This window comes from Bombina bombina, chromosome 8 (assembly GCF_027579735.1).
Source record: "Bombina bombina isolate aBomBom1 chromosome 8, aBomBom1.pri, whole genome shotgun sequence".
Classification (NCBI taxonomy): Eukaryota; Metazoa; Chordata; class Amphibia; order Anura; family Bombinatoridae; genus Bombina; species Bombina bombina.
Window position 1 is genome coordinate 10,557,916 of NC_069506.1, and position 19,818 is coordinate 10,577,733.

Sequence of the window (19,818 nt, forward strand, 5' to 3'; positions counted from 1 at the left end):
ATTTTATTCAAAATGAATATTGCATAATTATTTTTTTCATGTTTTCATCTAGTTAACTGCACAGGGCTCCAATGCACTTATATATATATATAGTAACCAATTTTTGTGTTTTTCAATCTGATTTGCTGTGTGATATCTTTGTTTTACCTTTCTATTATTATTTTTTGGCAGATTCCAACTGGAGAAGGACTTTCTTACCTACATGGATCTGCAGAATATGTCCATGTACAATGGGGACAATAGCAATAGCAGCAATGGAACAGACATTGGCGCAAAACCCCATTATAATTACTATGCCATGCTTCTTACTCTTCTTATATTTGTCATCGTCTTTGGAAATGTTTTGGTGTGCATGGCAGTTTCTAGAGAAAAGGCTCTACAAACCACCACCAATTACCTAATTGTTAGCCTGGCCGTGGCCGATCTCCTGCTGGCGACACTTGTGATGCCTTGGGTGGTTTACCTGGAGGTATGTCATTTATTATCTCACAAAGCATTTATTAATAAATCTGTTTACAATGATATAGTCCTAAAACTTAAACTGACAAATGAAAATGTTCTGCTCTACAAGGTTTCTATATCTATCTATCATCTATCTTTCTATCTATCTATCTATCTATCTCTGTCTATATGTCTATCTATCTTCTATCTATCATCTATCTATCTATCATCTATCTTTCTATCTATCTATCTATCTATCTATCATCTATCTATCTATATATCTCTGTCTATATGTTTATCTATCTTCTATCTATCATCTATCTATCTATCTATCTTTCTATCTATCTATCTATCTCTGTCTATATGTCTATCTATCTTCTATCTATCATCTATCTATCTATCATCTATCTTTCTATCTATCTATCTATCTATCTATCATCTATCTATCTATCTATATATCTCTGTCTATATGTTTATCTATCTTCTATCTATCATCTATCTATCTATCTTTCTATCTATCTATCTATCTATCTATCTATCATCTATCTTTCTATCTATCTATCTATCTATCATCTATCTATCTCTGTCTATATGTCTATCTATCTTCTATCTATCATCTATCTATCTATCATCTATCTCTCTGTCTCTCTCTCTGTCTATATGTCTATCTATCTATCTATCTATCTATCTATCTATCTATCTATCTATCTATCTATCTATCATCTATCTATCTATCTATATATCTCTGTCTATATGTCTATCTATCTTCTATCTATCTATCTATCTATCTATCTATCTATCTATCTATCTATCTATCTATCTCTCTGTCTCTCTCTCTCTGTCTATCTATCTATCTATCTATCTATCATCTATCTATCTTCTATCTATCATCTATCTATCTATCATCTATCTCTCTGTCTCTCTCTCTGTCTATATTTATATGTCTATCTATCTATCTATCTATCAGTCTGTCTCGCTGTCTATCTATTGTCTGCTTGTTTGTCTATCGATCTGATGTTTATTGGACTGTTCAATGTTAATCCTTGTTTTACATTTGTTTTGAAACTCTGGATTTTGTAAGCAAATTTCTTTGTAATTTCTGAGCAGCCTGGCACCCTTGGTGATGTGTTTTTTTGAGTTATGAAGAGTTAAAACAAAATACACTGTTTTCATTTAGCTACATGTCATACAGATAAACTTTATTGACCACTATTGTTTGTATTTTTGTTTTGGAGGGGGGTGAAAAATGAACAGCATAGATCAGCAATCTCAGGAATGTTTTAATGTTTATCAGCGTTCCCTTTAATTTCCAATAATGGTTCTAACACTTGTATTGCTCTCAGGGAAAGCCTGCGGCATCTGAATGAACAAATGTAACACTCATATATGGATTCATATAGATTTTGTCTGCACAACATAACAACAGTGCTAGAATATTGGCAAAACAATCATCTGTCACTTGGTAGGGAGATACTGGCATTGCTAGAATATTTATACACTTTTGTGTTTCCTCACAAGAAATGGGGACTCATATCCCAGCCATTTTAGATTACTTTTAATTTAGAAAACGTCAGGGGCACCGAGCTCTAGACTTTAGTATCATGGATACAAATAGGCAGTGTGTAAACATGTTTGATTTTGATACTAACAGGAAGTGCAACTGGGTCTTAAAGGGATAGTAAACCCCAAAATTGTCTTCTATGATTCAGAGAGAACACACAATTTAAAACAACTTTACAATTTAATTCTAATATCAAATTTTCTTCATTCTCTTGTTATCCATTGCTGAAGGGACAGCATTGCACTACTGACAGGAAGCTGAAAATATCTATTTAGCCAATCACAAGAGACGTATGTGTGCAGGCACCAATTAGCAACAGCTCCCACTAGTGTATGATATGTGCATATTCATTTTTTAACTAGGGATACTAAGCGAAGCACATTTGTAAATAGAAGTGAATTTAAAAGTGTCTTAAAATGACGTGCTCTATCCCTTTAAGGACTGATTGCTCGCTGACTGATAAGCAGAGCCTCCTCTTGTTGCTTTATTGGTAGACAGTGACAGGCCTCACAAATGTAAAGTCAAATAACTTTTTATTTTTACAATGCTCCTTTAAATTCAACAGTAGAAAAAAAAATACTTTAGTCACCCATTACAGACAATTAGAAGTTAAATTGAGACCTTCTTGATTCTGATAGATGTACAATTAAAAAACAAAAACATTGTTGCTTCCATATAGATGTGCACACTGTTGAGACGAGCTCAGTACGCTCGCATGGAAAGTAATTAGCACCATAAAGGATACCAAGATAAATGTGATAATATAAGTTTATTTTGTATACAGTACGTTTTGTAGGAATCATGGTATTTAAAGCAAAAGCACTTACCACATATCCTTCTGGCTGATAACCCACTTAGTACCATGCAACCCTCGCACTGTAATATATTTATAATAAAAAATTACTTTTTTTAAATACTCAGCCCACAGTGTTTACACTAAAAACTCCCCGGGTTTTATGTAGTTATTATGGTTACCTCAAAGCCTGTTTTGTTAGCTGTTGTTTATTTCTGTAAATTGCAAAAGGTAAGGGGAGATTGCATATTGATTCCTTCCCCTCTTTATTATTTTTTAGAGGAATTACATGTGTATTCAGCGCAAGATGCTTCAGTTATAAATAGACTATGCTGATCTTCACGCGTTTTACGATGATAAGCAACCATGTAATAATTCTGCCTGCCAATTCTAAAGCTGAAATGACAGCAGATTAACTGCTTCAGTACTAATGAGAGGGACTAGGGAAATAATTTGATCTACAAACACAAAAGCAACTGTCACATCTGGTAGAAGGTCTACAATGTGTAGAAATCTTAAAAGAAATGAAAATGAATTGATTTAATATCTGTATTTTATAGCACTGAATAACATATAGGGGTAAATTTGTGCAGACGAACATGATACTGAGCTAGAAGTAAGCTTTTTGCATGCGTCGGGTTGCGCTCATTTTACAAGATGAAAGTAAACTGTTTTCACTTACACACTAACCCAATGCGCCTAAAAAGTCAAACTTAGAATATTGGACGCACAATAACATTTTCCCCATAAAAGTCAATAGAGAAAAAAAAATGGAAAAACCTAAACCCTGCTCACGCACAAACACAACCACATATTCTGAAGGTCGCTAACCCGACATGAAACTATGAATATTTCACATTCCAATGTTTTTCACACAGCAGAATATATTTTATTTATTTATAAATTCATATTTATATACATATATATATATGATATTTGAGAACAATATATATATATATATATATATATATGATATTTGAGAACAATATAGATATATATATGTATATATGATATTTGAGAACAATATAGATATATATATATATGATATTTGAGAACAATATAGATATATATATATATATGATATTTGAGAACAATATAGATATATATATATATATATATATATATATACATATGATATTTGAGAACAATATAGATATATATATATGATATTTGAGAACAATATAGATATATATATATGATATTTGAGAACAATATAGATATATATATATGATATTTGAGAACAATATAGATATATATATATATATATGATATTTGAGAACAATATATATATATATATATATATACATATGATATTTGAGAACAATATAGATATATATATATGATATTTGAGAACAATATAGATATATATATATGATATTTGAGAACAATATAGATATATATATATGATATTTGAGAACAATATAGATATAAATATGATATTTGAGAACAATATAGATATATACATATGATATTTGAGAACAATATAGATATATATATATGATATTTGAGAACAATATAGATATATATATATGATATTTGAGAACAATATAGATATATATATATGATATTTGAGAACAATATAGATATAAATATGATATTTGAGAACAATATATATATATGATATTTGAGAACAATATATATATATATATATATATATATATATATATATATATATATATGAATGACTATTTAGAAACACTTTGGGCTCAATGATATAATCTTCACCAGCTCAAACCTACTTTTTCTCGCTGACTTTCGCAGGGCTGCCCCGGTGCAATGATCGTAAAAAAGGGGCAGTCCCTGTGAGTAGCGAGATGGCTCCTATTAAAAGTAAAGAACCTCGCTGGTTAGGGAAACTTCACTCCTTAGTGCGATGTTAGCAGAGAGCAGGGGGAGCACTTTAAAATTAAAATCCTGCAGCCAATATAACTGACATTACGCTGCTTTCTGCTTATAGCATCTTACATTCGCCTACGTAGTGTTCGTATTGTTTAGAGAAAAGTTTGCCACCTTTTAGTTGGCAAGAAATAACTGTGAGATCTGCAGTGCAAAAATCTTTATAGAATTACGCTAGGATTAGAGAGAAATTTTCATATACGCCCATGGAACGCCCATTTTACGAAAAAACAATTACACTTTGCATTTTGTATTTATAAATTCAAATTTCTGTGTGATTTCTGCACATCCAGTGTACTACCATTCTGATTTACGCTGTGCATATTTAATTTCATTTATTCCTGTGTAAATTACATACAAATTTTTTTGTTGAAGAATTTTGTTAATACAGTATTTTTGATGCACCTTAACAATACAATTTTTCCTGCTTATTTTTGTGTGAATGGTTGAAATATTTCTTTTGTATGATGTTTAAAATACAAATTTTGTTGTGCACATTTCATATGAAAATGCAGTTTACGCCCCTTAGCGAGACACCCTGTTTTCAGGATAAAAAGAGGCTTTAGATCATTCCACCAGGGAAATAGAAGGTCTGGCAGCTTTCTTTTATAATCTTGCCATCCCAGAGAGCTTTCAATCATCAAGCCCTTAGAACATATATATGTATATTTATGTGTTTATATGTGTTAGCTCCATGCTAAATGTAGCCACCAATCAGCAAGCACTATCCAGGGTGCTGAACCAAAAATGGACCGATTGACCACCATTGAGCAGGAGGTGGCATTGCACAAGCATTTCATTAGAAATGCTTGTGCAATGATAAATGCGGACAGCGACATTTAATAAATCTACCCCAATGAGTTTATTTTGCTTTAATGATTTCATTAGCAGATGCATCAGCGTTATATCGTTTGTTAAACCTTTCAGAATGTAAATAAAATAAATGAATTGCACTCATAATTACTACTAAATAGCTCACAGGTCTTCATGTAATTTGCAAAAGAAACACTGTTGTTAAACATGCAATAACTTATTAACATCTTATTGCCTATTGTTTCACGCAGGCTCCTTATTAATCTCTTGCTCATAGCTCAAGCAGACAATAATTTGACACACATAGGTGTGAGCTTGTGGGTAGATTCATTTTTTGGCATCTTCAGTTTCTGCGCATCATTAAAACAGATGAATGTCAATCAAATCTTCTATTTTTCATTTAAGACCAAATTGACTTGGAACTTACTCCTCTACTCATTAAAAACAATTCACTCTCAGGTGCAAGTGGTGTACGGTAAAAACAAAGTCTAATTATTTATATATTGTTAGGTTGGGACAATTTGAAGAGGATTCTGCCTAATAAGATCTCATCCTGAAGAAACAAATAAAGTCAGATATTATTGAAATATCAGATAATTGTGTCAATCCCATTTCTTCCTTAAAACAGTTTTTAATATAACCCTCAAAAGCTCACAATCATCCAAAACCCACATAGCCATAAATTTAGCTATTTTGCCCCTGTTACAGAGGAATACATTTCTGCCCTTATACTATCCTCTCACCTCACTACCTGTCCCCTCGACCCCATCACCTCACAACTACTCCCCTCCCTCTCTTCCACCCTTACCTCTATATTCACACACATCTTCAACCTCTCCCTCAGCACTGGTATAGTTCCCACATCTCTTAAATATGCATTAGTCACACCTATCCTCAGATATTATTGAAATATCAGATAATTGTGTCAATCCCATTTCTTCCTTAAAACAGTTTTTAATATAACCCTCAAAAGCTCACAATCATCCAAAACCCACATAGCCATAAATTTAGCTATTTTGCCCCTGTTACAGAGGAATACATTTCTGCCCTTATACTATCCTCTCACCTCACTACCTGTCCCCTCGACCCCATCACCTCACAACTACTCCCCTCCCTCTCTTCTACCCTTACCTCTATATGCACACACATCTTCAACCTCTCCCTCAGCACTGGTATAGTTCCCACATCTCTTAAATATGCATTAGTCACACCTATCCTCAAAAAAACTTCTCTCGATCCAACCTCCCTATCCAACTACCGCCCTATTTCCCTACTCCCTCATGCCTCAAAGCTTCTTGAAAAACTAGTATATGCACGTCTATCCCATTTCCTTACATTAAACTCCATCCTTGATCAACTGCAATCTGGATTTCGCGCCCTTCACTCAACAGAGACAGCAATTGTTAAGGTTATCAACAACCTAATTACAGCAAAATCCAAAGGCCACTTGTCTCTACTTATCCTCCTTGATCTGTCTGCAGCCTTTGATACTGTCGACCACCCTCTTTTGCTCCATACCCTCCAATCCTTCGGCATGTGCGACATGGCTTTCTCTTGGTTCTCTTCCTATCTGTCTAACCGTACCTTTAGTTTAGCCATCTCTGTGGCATCCTCTGCCCATTACCTCTTTCTGTTGGGGTACCGCAAGGCTCTGTCCTTGGTCCCCTTCTCTTCTCAATCTACACTTCCTCATTAGGTTCCTTAATAAAGTCCCACGGGTTTCACTATCATCTGTATACCGGCGATACCCAAATCTACCTCTCTGCACCAGAACTATCTCCTTCCTTGCTAACCCGTGTCACTAACTGTCTCTCTCATATCTCATCTTGGATGTCCTCTCACTACCTCAAGCTAAATCTCTCCAAAACTGAGCTCCTTATTTTCCCCCCTTCTTCAAAAATCTCCATACCCCATATCTCTATAACTGTTGATAACTCCATCATTACCCCAAACTCACATGTATGATGTCTTGGGGTCACACTTGACTCAGATCTTTCTTTCACTCCTCACATTCAGTCCTTGGCTAAAGCCTGTCGCTTCCACCTTAAAACATCTCTAAAATTAGACACTTCCTTACACAAGACACAACTAAGATTTTAATCCACTCTCTCATCCTTTCCCACCTCGGCTACTGCAACTCCATCCTCTCTGGTCTCCGTAGCTGCCGCCTAGCTCCTTTATAATCCATAATGAATGCCTCTGCCAGGCTCATCTTCCTTACACGTCGCTCTTCATCTGCCGCACCTCCTTGTCAATCTCTTCACTGGCTTCCTCTTGCCTCTAGGATTAAACACAAAATTCGGACTCTGACTTATAAAGCCCTCAATTGCATGGCTCTCTCCTACATCTCAGACCTTGTCTCCAGATACTCTCCCTTCCGACCCCTTCACTTTGCTCATGATCTCCTACTCTCATCCTCTCTTGTTACCTCCTCACATTCACCTTTACAAGATTTCTCCAGACTGGCTCCCATCTTATGCCTCGCTCCACAAGAATCTCCCCTAGTTTAAAAGCTTCAAGGGCTCCCTGAAGACTCTACTATTCAGGGACGCTTACAACCTACACTACTTTTCCTATCTCCACTGCTATCCCCTTAAACCCCATAGCATGTAAGCCTATGAGCCCAGCTGTTTGTAGTTCACCTTCATAAGCGCCGACTACAACAGTGCAACTCTCGGCAGGACCCTCTACCCATTTGATCTCTGTAATTGTTTTTATATACCACCTTTGTTCATAGTGCTGCGGAACATGTTGGCGCTCTACAAATACCTGATAATAATAACATACAATGGTTTGCTTACTTTAGATCGATGTTCACTTCATTTTAGAATAAGATCTTATCTGAAATCATCCCGGCTGTATAGGCCTATAAATAGTTTCTTAGCCTTAAAGGAACAAAGTTTTGCATAACAAAACAGGGTTATAATAATACACTTTTTGCCTCTCTATCTATTTATCTATTGGGTACTTATAGAGCGCAAACTAATCACCCGTATCTAAGCCCCTGCAGAATGCCCCCTTATCTCAGTACTTTTTTTTCATTGCTTTTTACAATCTTGCATTTTACCCTTCTCCACTGCAGGACATCTCGGGCAAGATTACATATGCGATGTCGCCCGCAAAAGCCGGCAACGCCAGTTTTTACGTGGTTTTGGTATCACATATTTGGCTCCGCACATAAATGTGACACGTATATTTCACCTGTTGCCCGCAATTTTTACTCCCATAAGCTAACATAGAACCGTGTCACAAATCGGTATCACATATTAAGCGCAAGGATTACGCTGTGAAAATTGAGAAATTTTACTCCATTTTCACCTCACCACACATAGGCAGACGCAGCAAGCCTTGCGCTGACTATGAAAGTACCGTAACTCCCGTAACTGGCTGAAAACACCTAACGCATGCGCAATATCTATCTACCTGTCAACCGCCAACCCCCACCACAATAACTAATAAAGTATATCAACCCCTAATCCGCCATTAACCCATATCACAATAAACCTAATAAATGTATTAACCCCTAAACCGCCAAAACCCCACATTGCAATAAACCTAATTTAATTACTAAGCCCCCTAACCTAACAGCCCCTAAATTAACCCCAAATTGCATAAAATAATAAAATACTAAATTACAATTAAAATAAAAAATTGTAACAGTACTTAAAAAAAAACCTAAGATTCAATTAAAATAATCTAAAATTACAAAAAATAAAAATGTCTAACATTACAGAAAATAATAAACCAAATTATCAAAAATAAAAAAATAAACCTAATCCCTATTGATAATTTGGTTTATTATTTTCTGTAATGTTAGACTTTTTTATTTTTTGTAATTTTAGATTATTTTAATTGAATCTTAGTTTTTTTAAACACTGTTAGGATTTTTTATTTTAATTGTAATTTAGTATTTTATTATTTTATGTAATTTGGGGTTAATTTAGGGGATGTTAGGTTAGGGGGGTTTAGTAAGTAAATTTATTGGGATGTGGAGGTTTGGTGATTTAGGGGTTAATAGATTAATTAGATTTATTGTGATGTGGGTGAATGGGGGATTAGGGGTTAATACATTTTATTAGGTTTATTGCGATATGGGTTAATGGCGGATTAGGGTTTAATAGTTTTATTAGGTAGATTGCGATATGGGTTAATGGCGAATTAGGGGTTAATATACTTTATTAGTTATTGCGGTGGGGGTTGGCGGTTGACAGGTAGATAGATATTGCGCATGCGTTAGGTATTAGTTAATATTTTCAGCCATAGTTACGGTACTTTTATACTCAGTGCAAGGCTTGCTGTGCCTGCCTATGTGTGGTGAGATGAAAATGGAGTAAAATTTCTCCATTTTCGTCGCTTACGTCCTTGCGCTGAATATGTGATACCATTTTGCAACGCGGTTCTATGTTAGCTTATGAGAGTAAAAATTGCGGACGACGGGTGAAATATACGCACAGCATTTATATGTGGTGCTGTATATGTGATACCAAAACCGCATAAAAACCGGCGTCGCCCACTAAAGCTTATGTAATCTTGCCCTACATGTGCAGCACCAACCCACTGGAACACACTTTCCCCTAATCTGCCTTCTTTTAAATTAGCCCTAAAGACATTTTTGATCAGGGAAGCAAATGCATTCTACTTACCTAATAATTGCCCTCATCTAACTCTGTAGTAACACCATTTGTAACCCTTAAAGTCCTCACCTTCCTACCCTTCTAGATTGTAAATTCCCACAGGAATAAATTCCTCCTGAAGTTGTTTGTCTAATTTGGTCTATTCTCTTACAAGTTTCGTATCATTGTTGTACTTATAACAATTGTACCCATGAACAGCGCTGAGAAATATGTTGTTGCTTTATAAATAAAGAATAATAATAATAATAATAATAATAATAATAATAATAAATATGGCACAACTGAACAAGCACTGCCTGACTGTAGTGCAAGATTGTAAAAATATAAAAAAAATCACTGAGATAAGGGCAGCTGTAGGGGCTTAGAAACAATCTTAGAGTTTATAAAGTATATTAATATAACTGTGTTGGTTGTGCTAAGCTGAAGAATGGGTAGTAAAGGCATTAAACCAAAAGAAAATCAAGTAGACTGTCCCTTTAATGGTTGTAATCATTTTATAAACATTTTATTCAATGGTTTATCTATTGTTGGTTTAAATTGCCTTACAAGTCACAAGATGACCATGGTATTATAGTGAACTGGATCCTAGCAATGGAAAATCAGATTTTTCTGTTAAATTGTATTTGCAGTTCATACAGATTAATTTACACAGAGAAAATGTTGGAACGAGGTTCCACAAAGGAATACTATATTAGCACTCTATGCCCAGACTATTTCACAAACAGGAACTCAATAGATAAAATATAACTTTTATTAAGCCTTTAAAAGATTGTCAACAACAAACATATTAAAATCATTATCTGAAATTCAGTTGTTAATCTCCTAATGTCTCCTGGTATTAATAGTACCGCCTTTTAATTCTATGTGTAATATCACAGAGACACTACAGTGAATTATCAAAATTGCCACTGGTTCACCTTAATACGTATAATGGGCTATCACTTTAATTTAAAGGGACAGTCAACACCAGAATTTTTGTTGTTTAAAAAGATAGATAATCCCTTTATTACCCATTCCCCAGTTTTTTGCAAAACCAACACTGTTATATTAATACACTTTTTACTTCTGTGACTAACTTGTATCTAAGCATCTTCTGACCGCCCCTAATCACATGACTTTTAGTTATTTTGCATATAGTTGCATTTTAGCCAATTAGTGCAGTGTCTGCCACTAGCCATGGGCGTGATCACAATGCTATCTATATGGCCTACATGAGCTTGCTCTCCCCTGCTGTGAAAAGTAAATAAAATAGAGGCGGCCTTCAAGGGCTTAGAAATTATCATATGTTCCTCCCTAGGTTTGCTTTCAACTAGAATACCAAGAGAACAAAGCAAAATTGTTGATAAAAGTAAATTGGAAAGTTGTTTAAAATTACATGCCCTATTTGAAAAATGAAAGGTTTTTTTGGACTTGACTGTCCCTTTAAGGGTTAGGATATCACTCTGGTTCAGTTTGTGTCAGAGTTTGATTATATTTGATATTGGTTACTTGTAGCATGACACTTAGAACTTATCACTTTCAGCGTTATTAATGGTTGATAACCGCAGTATATTCAACACTTTTTAAACTATCACTTTCAGCATGGCAGACATGGTTCTGAATCGCCATTTATTCAACACACTTTGGATTTCATATTTTTCTGCTGCTAATTTATATCAATAGGTTGGTGTTGACAGCTTTTACACTGTCAGTAGTGGCTGTTAAGTAACAATAATTAATTTGACAAATAAAAACCTTCTACAAATTCTATGTGCTGCATTGTGTGTTTGTAATATAGTTTCAATTTGTTCCTTTATTTCAGTTTATTTTGTCAATACCACAATATTACATCACTTATTTTGCTAACTGAATATGCAAGATGGTTGTTTGTTTATTCACTGTCACAATATTACATCACTTATATTGCTAGCTGATTTTGGTATGTGGTTTTAAACTTGTTCCTATAGACGTGACGTGGCTGTTAAATAACAGCAATTAATTTCACAAGTTGCCAGCTTCCAAGTAATCCTATATATTGTATTTTGTGGTTGTTATATAGTTTCAGGTATCTTGCCAGTTCAATTATGCAAGCTGGTTGTTCATTCGGCCAATACTATAGTTTTTCACCACTTATATTGCTAGCTGAATTATGCAAGTTGGTTATTTATTCGGTCAGTACTACAGTGTTTCACCACATTAATTTACACGAATGGTGGCACTTCTAGTAAATTAGAATACCATAGAAAAGGAAAACACCAAAGCTAAATATGATGCTTTTAGACTAATGGGCTGGAATTGGTTATTAAGTGTTATTGTGAGAGTGAGGCAGTGTTTATTATGGCTACTGAGCTATAGCCTTTAATAGCACTGGATATGCAGTGCGGAAAGTAAGTTATGTTTCTGGTTCACTGTTGCAGTTCTGAATTCTCCAATCTTCCTGCATTTCATTTAATATGCAATCCCCATTATGATCTGTTATTTATATTTTAATGAATTTATTTATGTAGTTAGTTAGTTAGTTCGTTTTTAATTCAGACTAAAAATGTTGGATATATTAAACACAATATTTGTCACATGACTTTTATGACCAATTTAATACAGTATCTTAAAATTATACTGTGTTCCTATTTTATATCTAGTATAAATATTAGAATAGCCAGAACACCAACACCACATATCCTTGTAAATTAATATGCCTAACATTTAAGTGTATATTTATTTGCAGTAGCTAAAATATACATATGTATAATTTAGTTTCCTTTTTTAATATGTATAATTATTCTAATTGGGAACTATTCCCAGTTACATGTATAACCCCCTTCCTAACACTTTCAAACTTGACATAAAGGAAACTGAAAATATTCAAAATAGTTTTGCATTAAAAATGTGCTGTTAAATCTTTTTTATTGAAATCAAAGTTAACAGTGCACAGATTTGTTATTGGCAAATAAAGACAATTCCCACATGTCTATCTGTGACCGTGGTAGCCTTGAAACATTTTTTATTTCAGTGCAAGAACATCTGTTTTTGGAATGAAAAAATATATACTGTATTTCAAATATTTTATTTTAGCTTGACAAATAAATGACTTTAAACTCCATGTCAACTGTGCAGAAGTAACAATAGATGCGTTTTTACAGCACTCTATAGAAAAAAATGATAAATTCTATTCCAATTCTACAATCACGTATATTTTCTTGTTAAGCTTTATGGGTAATTTTCTATTGGTTTTTTGTCTTTTTTGCTGTTTTAATTTAAATGCAAAGAGTAAAGTAATGAAGTGAGCTAATCTAAAGAAGACAATAAAGACACCATTTACCTTCTGCATGTGGACAGTGGGGATTCATTTCCTTCAAGTCTTCTGTATAAACTTGTATTGTCTTGGTGAAAACTTTCTTGTATCTCTTTCATTGATTGCTTTTTTTCATTTGATCTTTTGTTTAATCCTTCGTGTAATAATATATTATGATGGGACTCACTGTGATGGTGACTTAACTCAATCAAACAAGAACCACTAGCAACACCAAAAAACAATAATTACAACGGCGATGCAAAACAGTTTCTGTAAATGTGCGTAATTGTTAAATATTTGTATTTGTTTAGTAATGGTAAAATTTAGGAAAGAACCAAATTTTCTCTTGGTCTTCTCACGGATGCTAACAAAGGGTGCACCATGGCTTTTTTGGCGCATGCTTAAGATGTGGGTTGGATGTTTCACAAACCGTGGCTCAGCATCCAGAATTTAATTTAAGATGCAATTGTAAAATATCTCATCCCAATCGTGTTTTTTCTTTAATTTTTCTTGAACTTTTTTAAAGTTTCTATTGGTGCATACAGGACTTTGTAGCGCTATAAAAATTAATGATACTAATATTATTATTATAGATAAAAATAATAATAATTTGTTGGTGTGGACTATTGCAGAGAGGGTGTACTTTTTGGGTTCCTTTGTTCTGTAAGGTTTTGAAGGCATTGTTTTGATTATTGTGTCTTTGGCAATGGAACTTATTGTATACAGCGAGAACTTAGCAGTTGCTAAGTAGAGCAAAACTCACCACTCGCTGCTGTGAAGAGTGCTGAGTATAATGCTTTATGAATTCTGTAATTTACGAGTGACAGAGTTGTTGCAAGTTTTTAGCAAGTTATTACTTTCATGAACAAGTTAAACTAATTATTTAACCCTTTAACTTTGAAAGGTAACACGTGGTCATCACACGCACAATGCTGTTATGGCGGATGATGACCATGTGACCCCTGGAGAGTTAGGCGGCTTACGAGGTGGTGTTGGTTTAGGCATTAGCTGGGGATTACTGGGATGTAAGTGATAGGTCACCTGGCATGAATAGATGTTCATTTATATGAGAAGAAGCTGATGGGAGACCCTATGTGCATATTATTTAATAGTATAGCAGGGTTTTGCAATAGGGGCTGTGGTGGTTTAGTGTAGCGGGTATTTCCGATAGTGGTTGCAGTGGAGTAGGGCTCTGTAGGTTAGCGATAGCTGTTTTTTTATTTGTATCTCTAGTATATAAATGGCATTGGCTGGGTAGGAATGAATAAAACATAAATAAAAACACAATAGCAATAAGTTACGCACCAGGATAATAATTTTGTTACTATATAAAATGAATGTAGTTTGAGTTTTTTAATGAAATGGTGATTTTGTGACTTTTAATGTTTTACTTGATTCAGATGGTACATTTTGCTATTGAAAAGGGTTTTTCTTCCTTGAAACTGACAACATAATTAAACACTAGCTAGTCATAATAGCAGGTTATTCACTAGAAAATCAGCTTATAAAAACCAGACAATAGACTGGAGATGCATTTAAAATAATATTCCCATTCTACTAATCTCTGTTAATATTTGTACAGACCCTAAAAATTTAAACTATCAAATTAATAAAAGGAAAATGGTAATATATATATATATATATATATATATATATATATATATATATATATATATATATATATATATATCCCCTTACAAAAGATAAGGAATTCAGCTCTCTTTTAACAAATACTGGTTAGATTATCGCACAATATAAATAATAAATCACAGTAAAAAACTGCTTAAAGAAAATATACACTTAATTTAAAATAAAGTTAAAGTGGTAGCTAGTGCTACTGATACATGCCGGAAGAAGCACAAACCACATAGACTCAGGAGTGGCCAAGAACAACAGTGAAATTTACATACTGACACAGGAATAAACAGGTTGAAAACGTTTTCCTGCCGTTAGAGTAACAATTTTAATGCCATGAGTAAAGGAACTAAATTTAACTAAAAAACGTAAGTTAAGTTAAAGTAGTAGGTAGTGCTACTTCTATAAGCCAGATTTTTTATTTATTTATTTATTTAATGATTTATTTTTCTTTCTTAATTGTTTCATGACTGGCCAATTACACAATTCAAGCTTATATACTTATTGACTGAAACCAAAAAAAAATCTGTCATCAGTCAGACCTGGCCAGGATGATATTTTCTGCCGCCCTTGAGACCCTGTATCGCTAGGGCTCAGAGCTGTCACAGCTTGATAAATTAATCCCTATATGTATATATAATATTTGTCATTTCCTGAGTTAAGTTATCCCACTACTCATAAGCAACTCATTCTGGGATCTGTGTTTAATTATCAGAAAGACTGCTACATGATTATACAATATGATCTAGTTTACGAGTGGAGCGCTATTGTTTGTGAGTGAGCGATATCAGCTTTTTCCACCTTTTTGTAAGTATATTACAAGTTACGTCCACTCGAACGCAATCATAATATCACAATCCTACTAGAAAATAACTTGTTCTTCTAATTACTAGCAAAGATGGTCTTGAATACATAGCTAACCTTTAAGTAATGAATGTATGCAGGTAAGCAAATGAGGTTTTATGGTAAGAAAAACTCAGAAACAGACCTGCAATTTATATAGACAAGTTTTACTTATGAAAAATAAAGTCCAACAAAGAATAAGAGTTGCAATCAAAAAGAGTGGAACTGATATAATACAAAAATAGGAGACAAACAATTTGAATTAAGAGAATAAAGTCCGGCAAAGGTACAGGTATATGCAGGACAAACTGATGTAGAATTAGTCCAGGGTAGCAGCAAAAAATAAAAAATAAATGTCCACAAAGCTTACAGTAAGATGAATCAGGAAATTCTAAATAAGCAGGATGGTGAGGGATTACCTTATAGAGAGCGAGGAAGGCAGATCAATCCTCCTAGGCAAAGCTAGGTAGCAGTAATAATATCCAAGCACTGTATGGAGGAGGTGCTATTTATTAGGAAAACTGCAGCCAGGTAAGGAGAGAGATTTAAAGGAACAGCAGAAATGTGACACATAACTTACGCTCGTCTGGTTATTGTGACTTAAAAGCTAATGTAAATGTTTGGCGATTAAAAAAAGTTGCATTAAATACAACATAAACACACTTAAAAGTACAGTTATATTCATATAAACATTATTTGGCAAAAATCTAGAAAATATTTTTTTTAAAATGTTATAAGGGCCCAAAGATATATGGTATAAGGTGTTTGACAAAAAAAAAGGGCGGCAAAGGGCTTTAATACATACACACACACACACACACATTTTGTAAATACAATCTAATGTTCTTCAAAGAAGGGAATATTAAATAGATATTCCTATATATACTGTATATATATATATATATATATATATCTACCTGTACTTATATATAATTATGTATATGTATATATATCTACCTATACTTATATATAATTATGTATATGTATATATATCTACCTATACTTATATATAATTATATATATATATATATATATATATATATCTACCTATACTTATATATAATTATGTATATATATATATATCTACCTATACTTATATATAATTATGTATATATATATATATATCTACCTATACTTATATATAATTATGTATATGTATATATATCTACCTATACTTATATATAATTATGTATATATATATCTACCTATACTTATATATAATTATGTATATGTATATATAGCTACCTATACTTATATATAATTATGTATATATATATATATATATATATATATATATATATACCTATACTTATATATAACTATGTATATGTATATATATATAATCAAAGAACAAACTGGCAAGATTCCTTGGTGCTGTTAAAACGGAGCTTTATTTAACCAATTTAAAAGTTTGGCCAGAAGTGTCTGACATGTTTGGCCAGAAGTTTCTGACATGATTCGGCGAAACATATCAGACACTTCTGGCCAAACTTTTAAATTGGTTAAATAAAGCTCCGTTTTAACAGCACCAAGGAATCTTGCCAGTTTGTTCTTTGATTATGTTTGAAAGTCATCCTCATACACCGGGCGTTTTCCTTTCCTGCTGAATTGGGCTGGAGTTTGTTTGATGCAGGTACTTAGCGGTCAGGTGAGCAGGCTGTTTTTGAGAGATGCTGTTACTGGTCTGAATACACAGCATACTACAGTGGATATGGATCATCAGTTTTGCTGCTGAAAAGAGGAAGCATTTTAGCCTGTATAACTACCGCACTGGCAAACTGGGGGACAAATTCAAGGCGGACCTGCATAGTTCCCGGGGGACCGGTGATCATCTGGACTCTGGGGAGCAAAGTGTGTTCCGTTTATTGCTCAAGGCAGTGTATGCTACACCCCGTAGCTGGAAGGTAGGAGCCCTGAACAGGGCAGGCTTCATGTGAGATAACACAACACATCCTAGGCAGCTATTGGGTGAAAAATTCCACTAACATTCTAAAACTGCAGACAAACAGTATTTCTCTATTTTTTGCTTGCCGCTGATATACTTAATTGCCATGTCTTAATGTGTTTTGAGCATATTTAATCATCTACATACATTTTTGATTTACTACTATATATAGATAGATGATAGATAGATAGATATAGATATAGATATAGATAGATGGATAGATAGATATTTTACCCAAAAAACTCATCAAATATATATATAGAAATATTTATTTAAGAATAAATAGAACAGTCTTTAGGGAGAATATGTTAACATTGTTGCAATATCTGAAGTCCAACTGTAGGTTGCAAACGTTTTACTTTCAACTTGTAATAAACGCGCTATCCAACGCACACAAAAAGCTTCTTTCTAGCGAAGTTTATGCTCTAGCGAAAGCGCTAAATTGCGTTCCACTCGTAATCTAGCCCGAGCTGAGAATATCTGCTTCTTTATTTTTTATACATAATATAGTTTTATCATAATTGTGTTGTTCTTATAGCAATTGGTGATATATAAACTAAGGTTTTAGATCATTCAGAACCCAATTCCTGTTGTGTTTATAGAACTGCTGTGTCCTTGTATCTTTATCTGTATGATAATGGTTTTTTTAAAATTAAATTTATAATTGAAAAAGCCAGATGTAGCTTGTTATTCACATTTTTAATTGAATGCATCAGCTCAGTTGTCATAATTACCTCTCTTATGTTAGAAAGCCTATTAGTCATGAACAGATCAGATAAATTGTTTTCTTGAAGAGGATTTATATTCTAGTTTTCTGTTACAAATTCTGACTTCAGAAGTTAAGGCAATTATGCCATCTAATCTTCTAAATAAGCCATAAAGGATACGGTTTTACTTTCAACAAATACATAGCGGGAATAATTTGTTTCAAGTACTTTGGATGTATTCAAGACCAAAGCTATAAAAACTATTGATTGGTCTATCGTTTGCAGGATGGTGTCCCAGTTAATCCTTCTATCTGATGAAATGTTGATCTGTGACCCAATATGCACAAATAATATCAAGATAAATTAATTTCAGTAAGAATTTTTTGCTACTTATTATGATTTTTTTCTTGAGTATTCATAGAAGTTATTTCTGTGCAAGTCACATAAACAGAGTATACAGAATCTAGGCTTGATTATCTTTAATATTACGTGGAGTGTTACTTTTTATCTTTTTAATTTATAACTTCATTTCTTTATCTATCTATCTATCTATCTATCTTCTATCTATCTATATATCTATATATCTATCTCATCTGTCTGACTGTCCATCCATTTATCTTTCAGATCATCAATTTATATGTCCAATATATCTTTCTGTCCATCTATATTGCTGTCTATTTATCTGTAGATAGACAGATATTTTAATACAAGAAGATAAAAATATAGAATCATAAAAACATATGTCATATGGATGATTTTATTATATATATATATATATATATATATATATATATATATATATATATATATATATATATATATAGCTATTTCTAAATACATAGAACATATTCTGCTATGTGCAGAACATTGGAATGTGAAATATTTACAATGAATACACAGTATACCACTTTATTAATTATAAATATTGCATAAATATGCTTTTTCATGTATTTATCTACTTAACTGCAAAGGGTTTTAGCTTTAAATTCCTCTGTATTTGACAAGTCAGTAATTAATGGATATCTGACTTGCTATAAGTCAAGTAGCATGTCTGCTTTTTTGTTTATAAGCTAACTTGTAACAACATTGGATATGCATGTCTATAGTAAAGGATGATTTTAGAAACAAGTTGGATTTAAGGAATAGCCAACTTACATTTTTTCCTCCGGTTATTTTATCTAAGCATCCATATCAGTGTATGCTCATGCTGCCGTAAATAGACTCCTTCATCTATAACAGAGATTCATAGGCAACTACGTTATTTTGGTTATACCTATAT

At 33.2% G+C, this 19,818-nt stretch overlaps 1 protein-coding gene across 2 annotated transcripts in view; it reads left to right on the forward strand.

The window, feature by feature from the left end:
- The first annotated feature begins 202 nt into the window (after positions 1-202).
- Positions 203-19,818, forward strand: part of DRD2 (dopamine receptor D2) — a 164,955-nt gene continuing 145,339 nt past the window's right edge. For both annotated transcript variants that reach the window (XM_053689833.1, XM_053689832.1), the window contains exon 1: positions 203-469. In XM_053689833.1, the coding sequence (XP_053545808.1) occupies positions 203-469 (267 nt within the window). The remainder of the gene's footprint in view (positions 470-19,818) is intronic.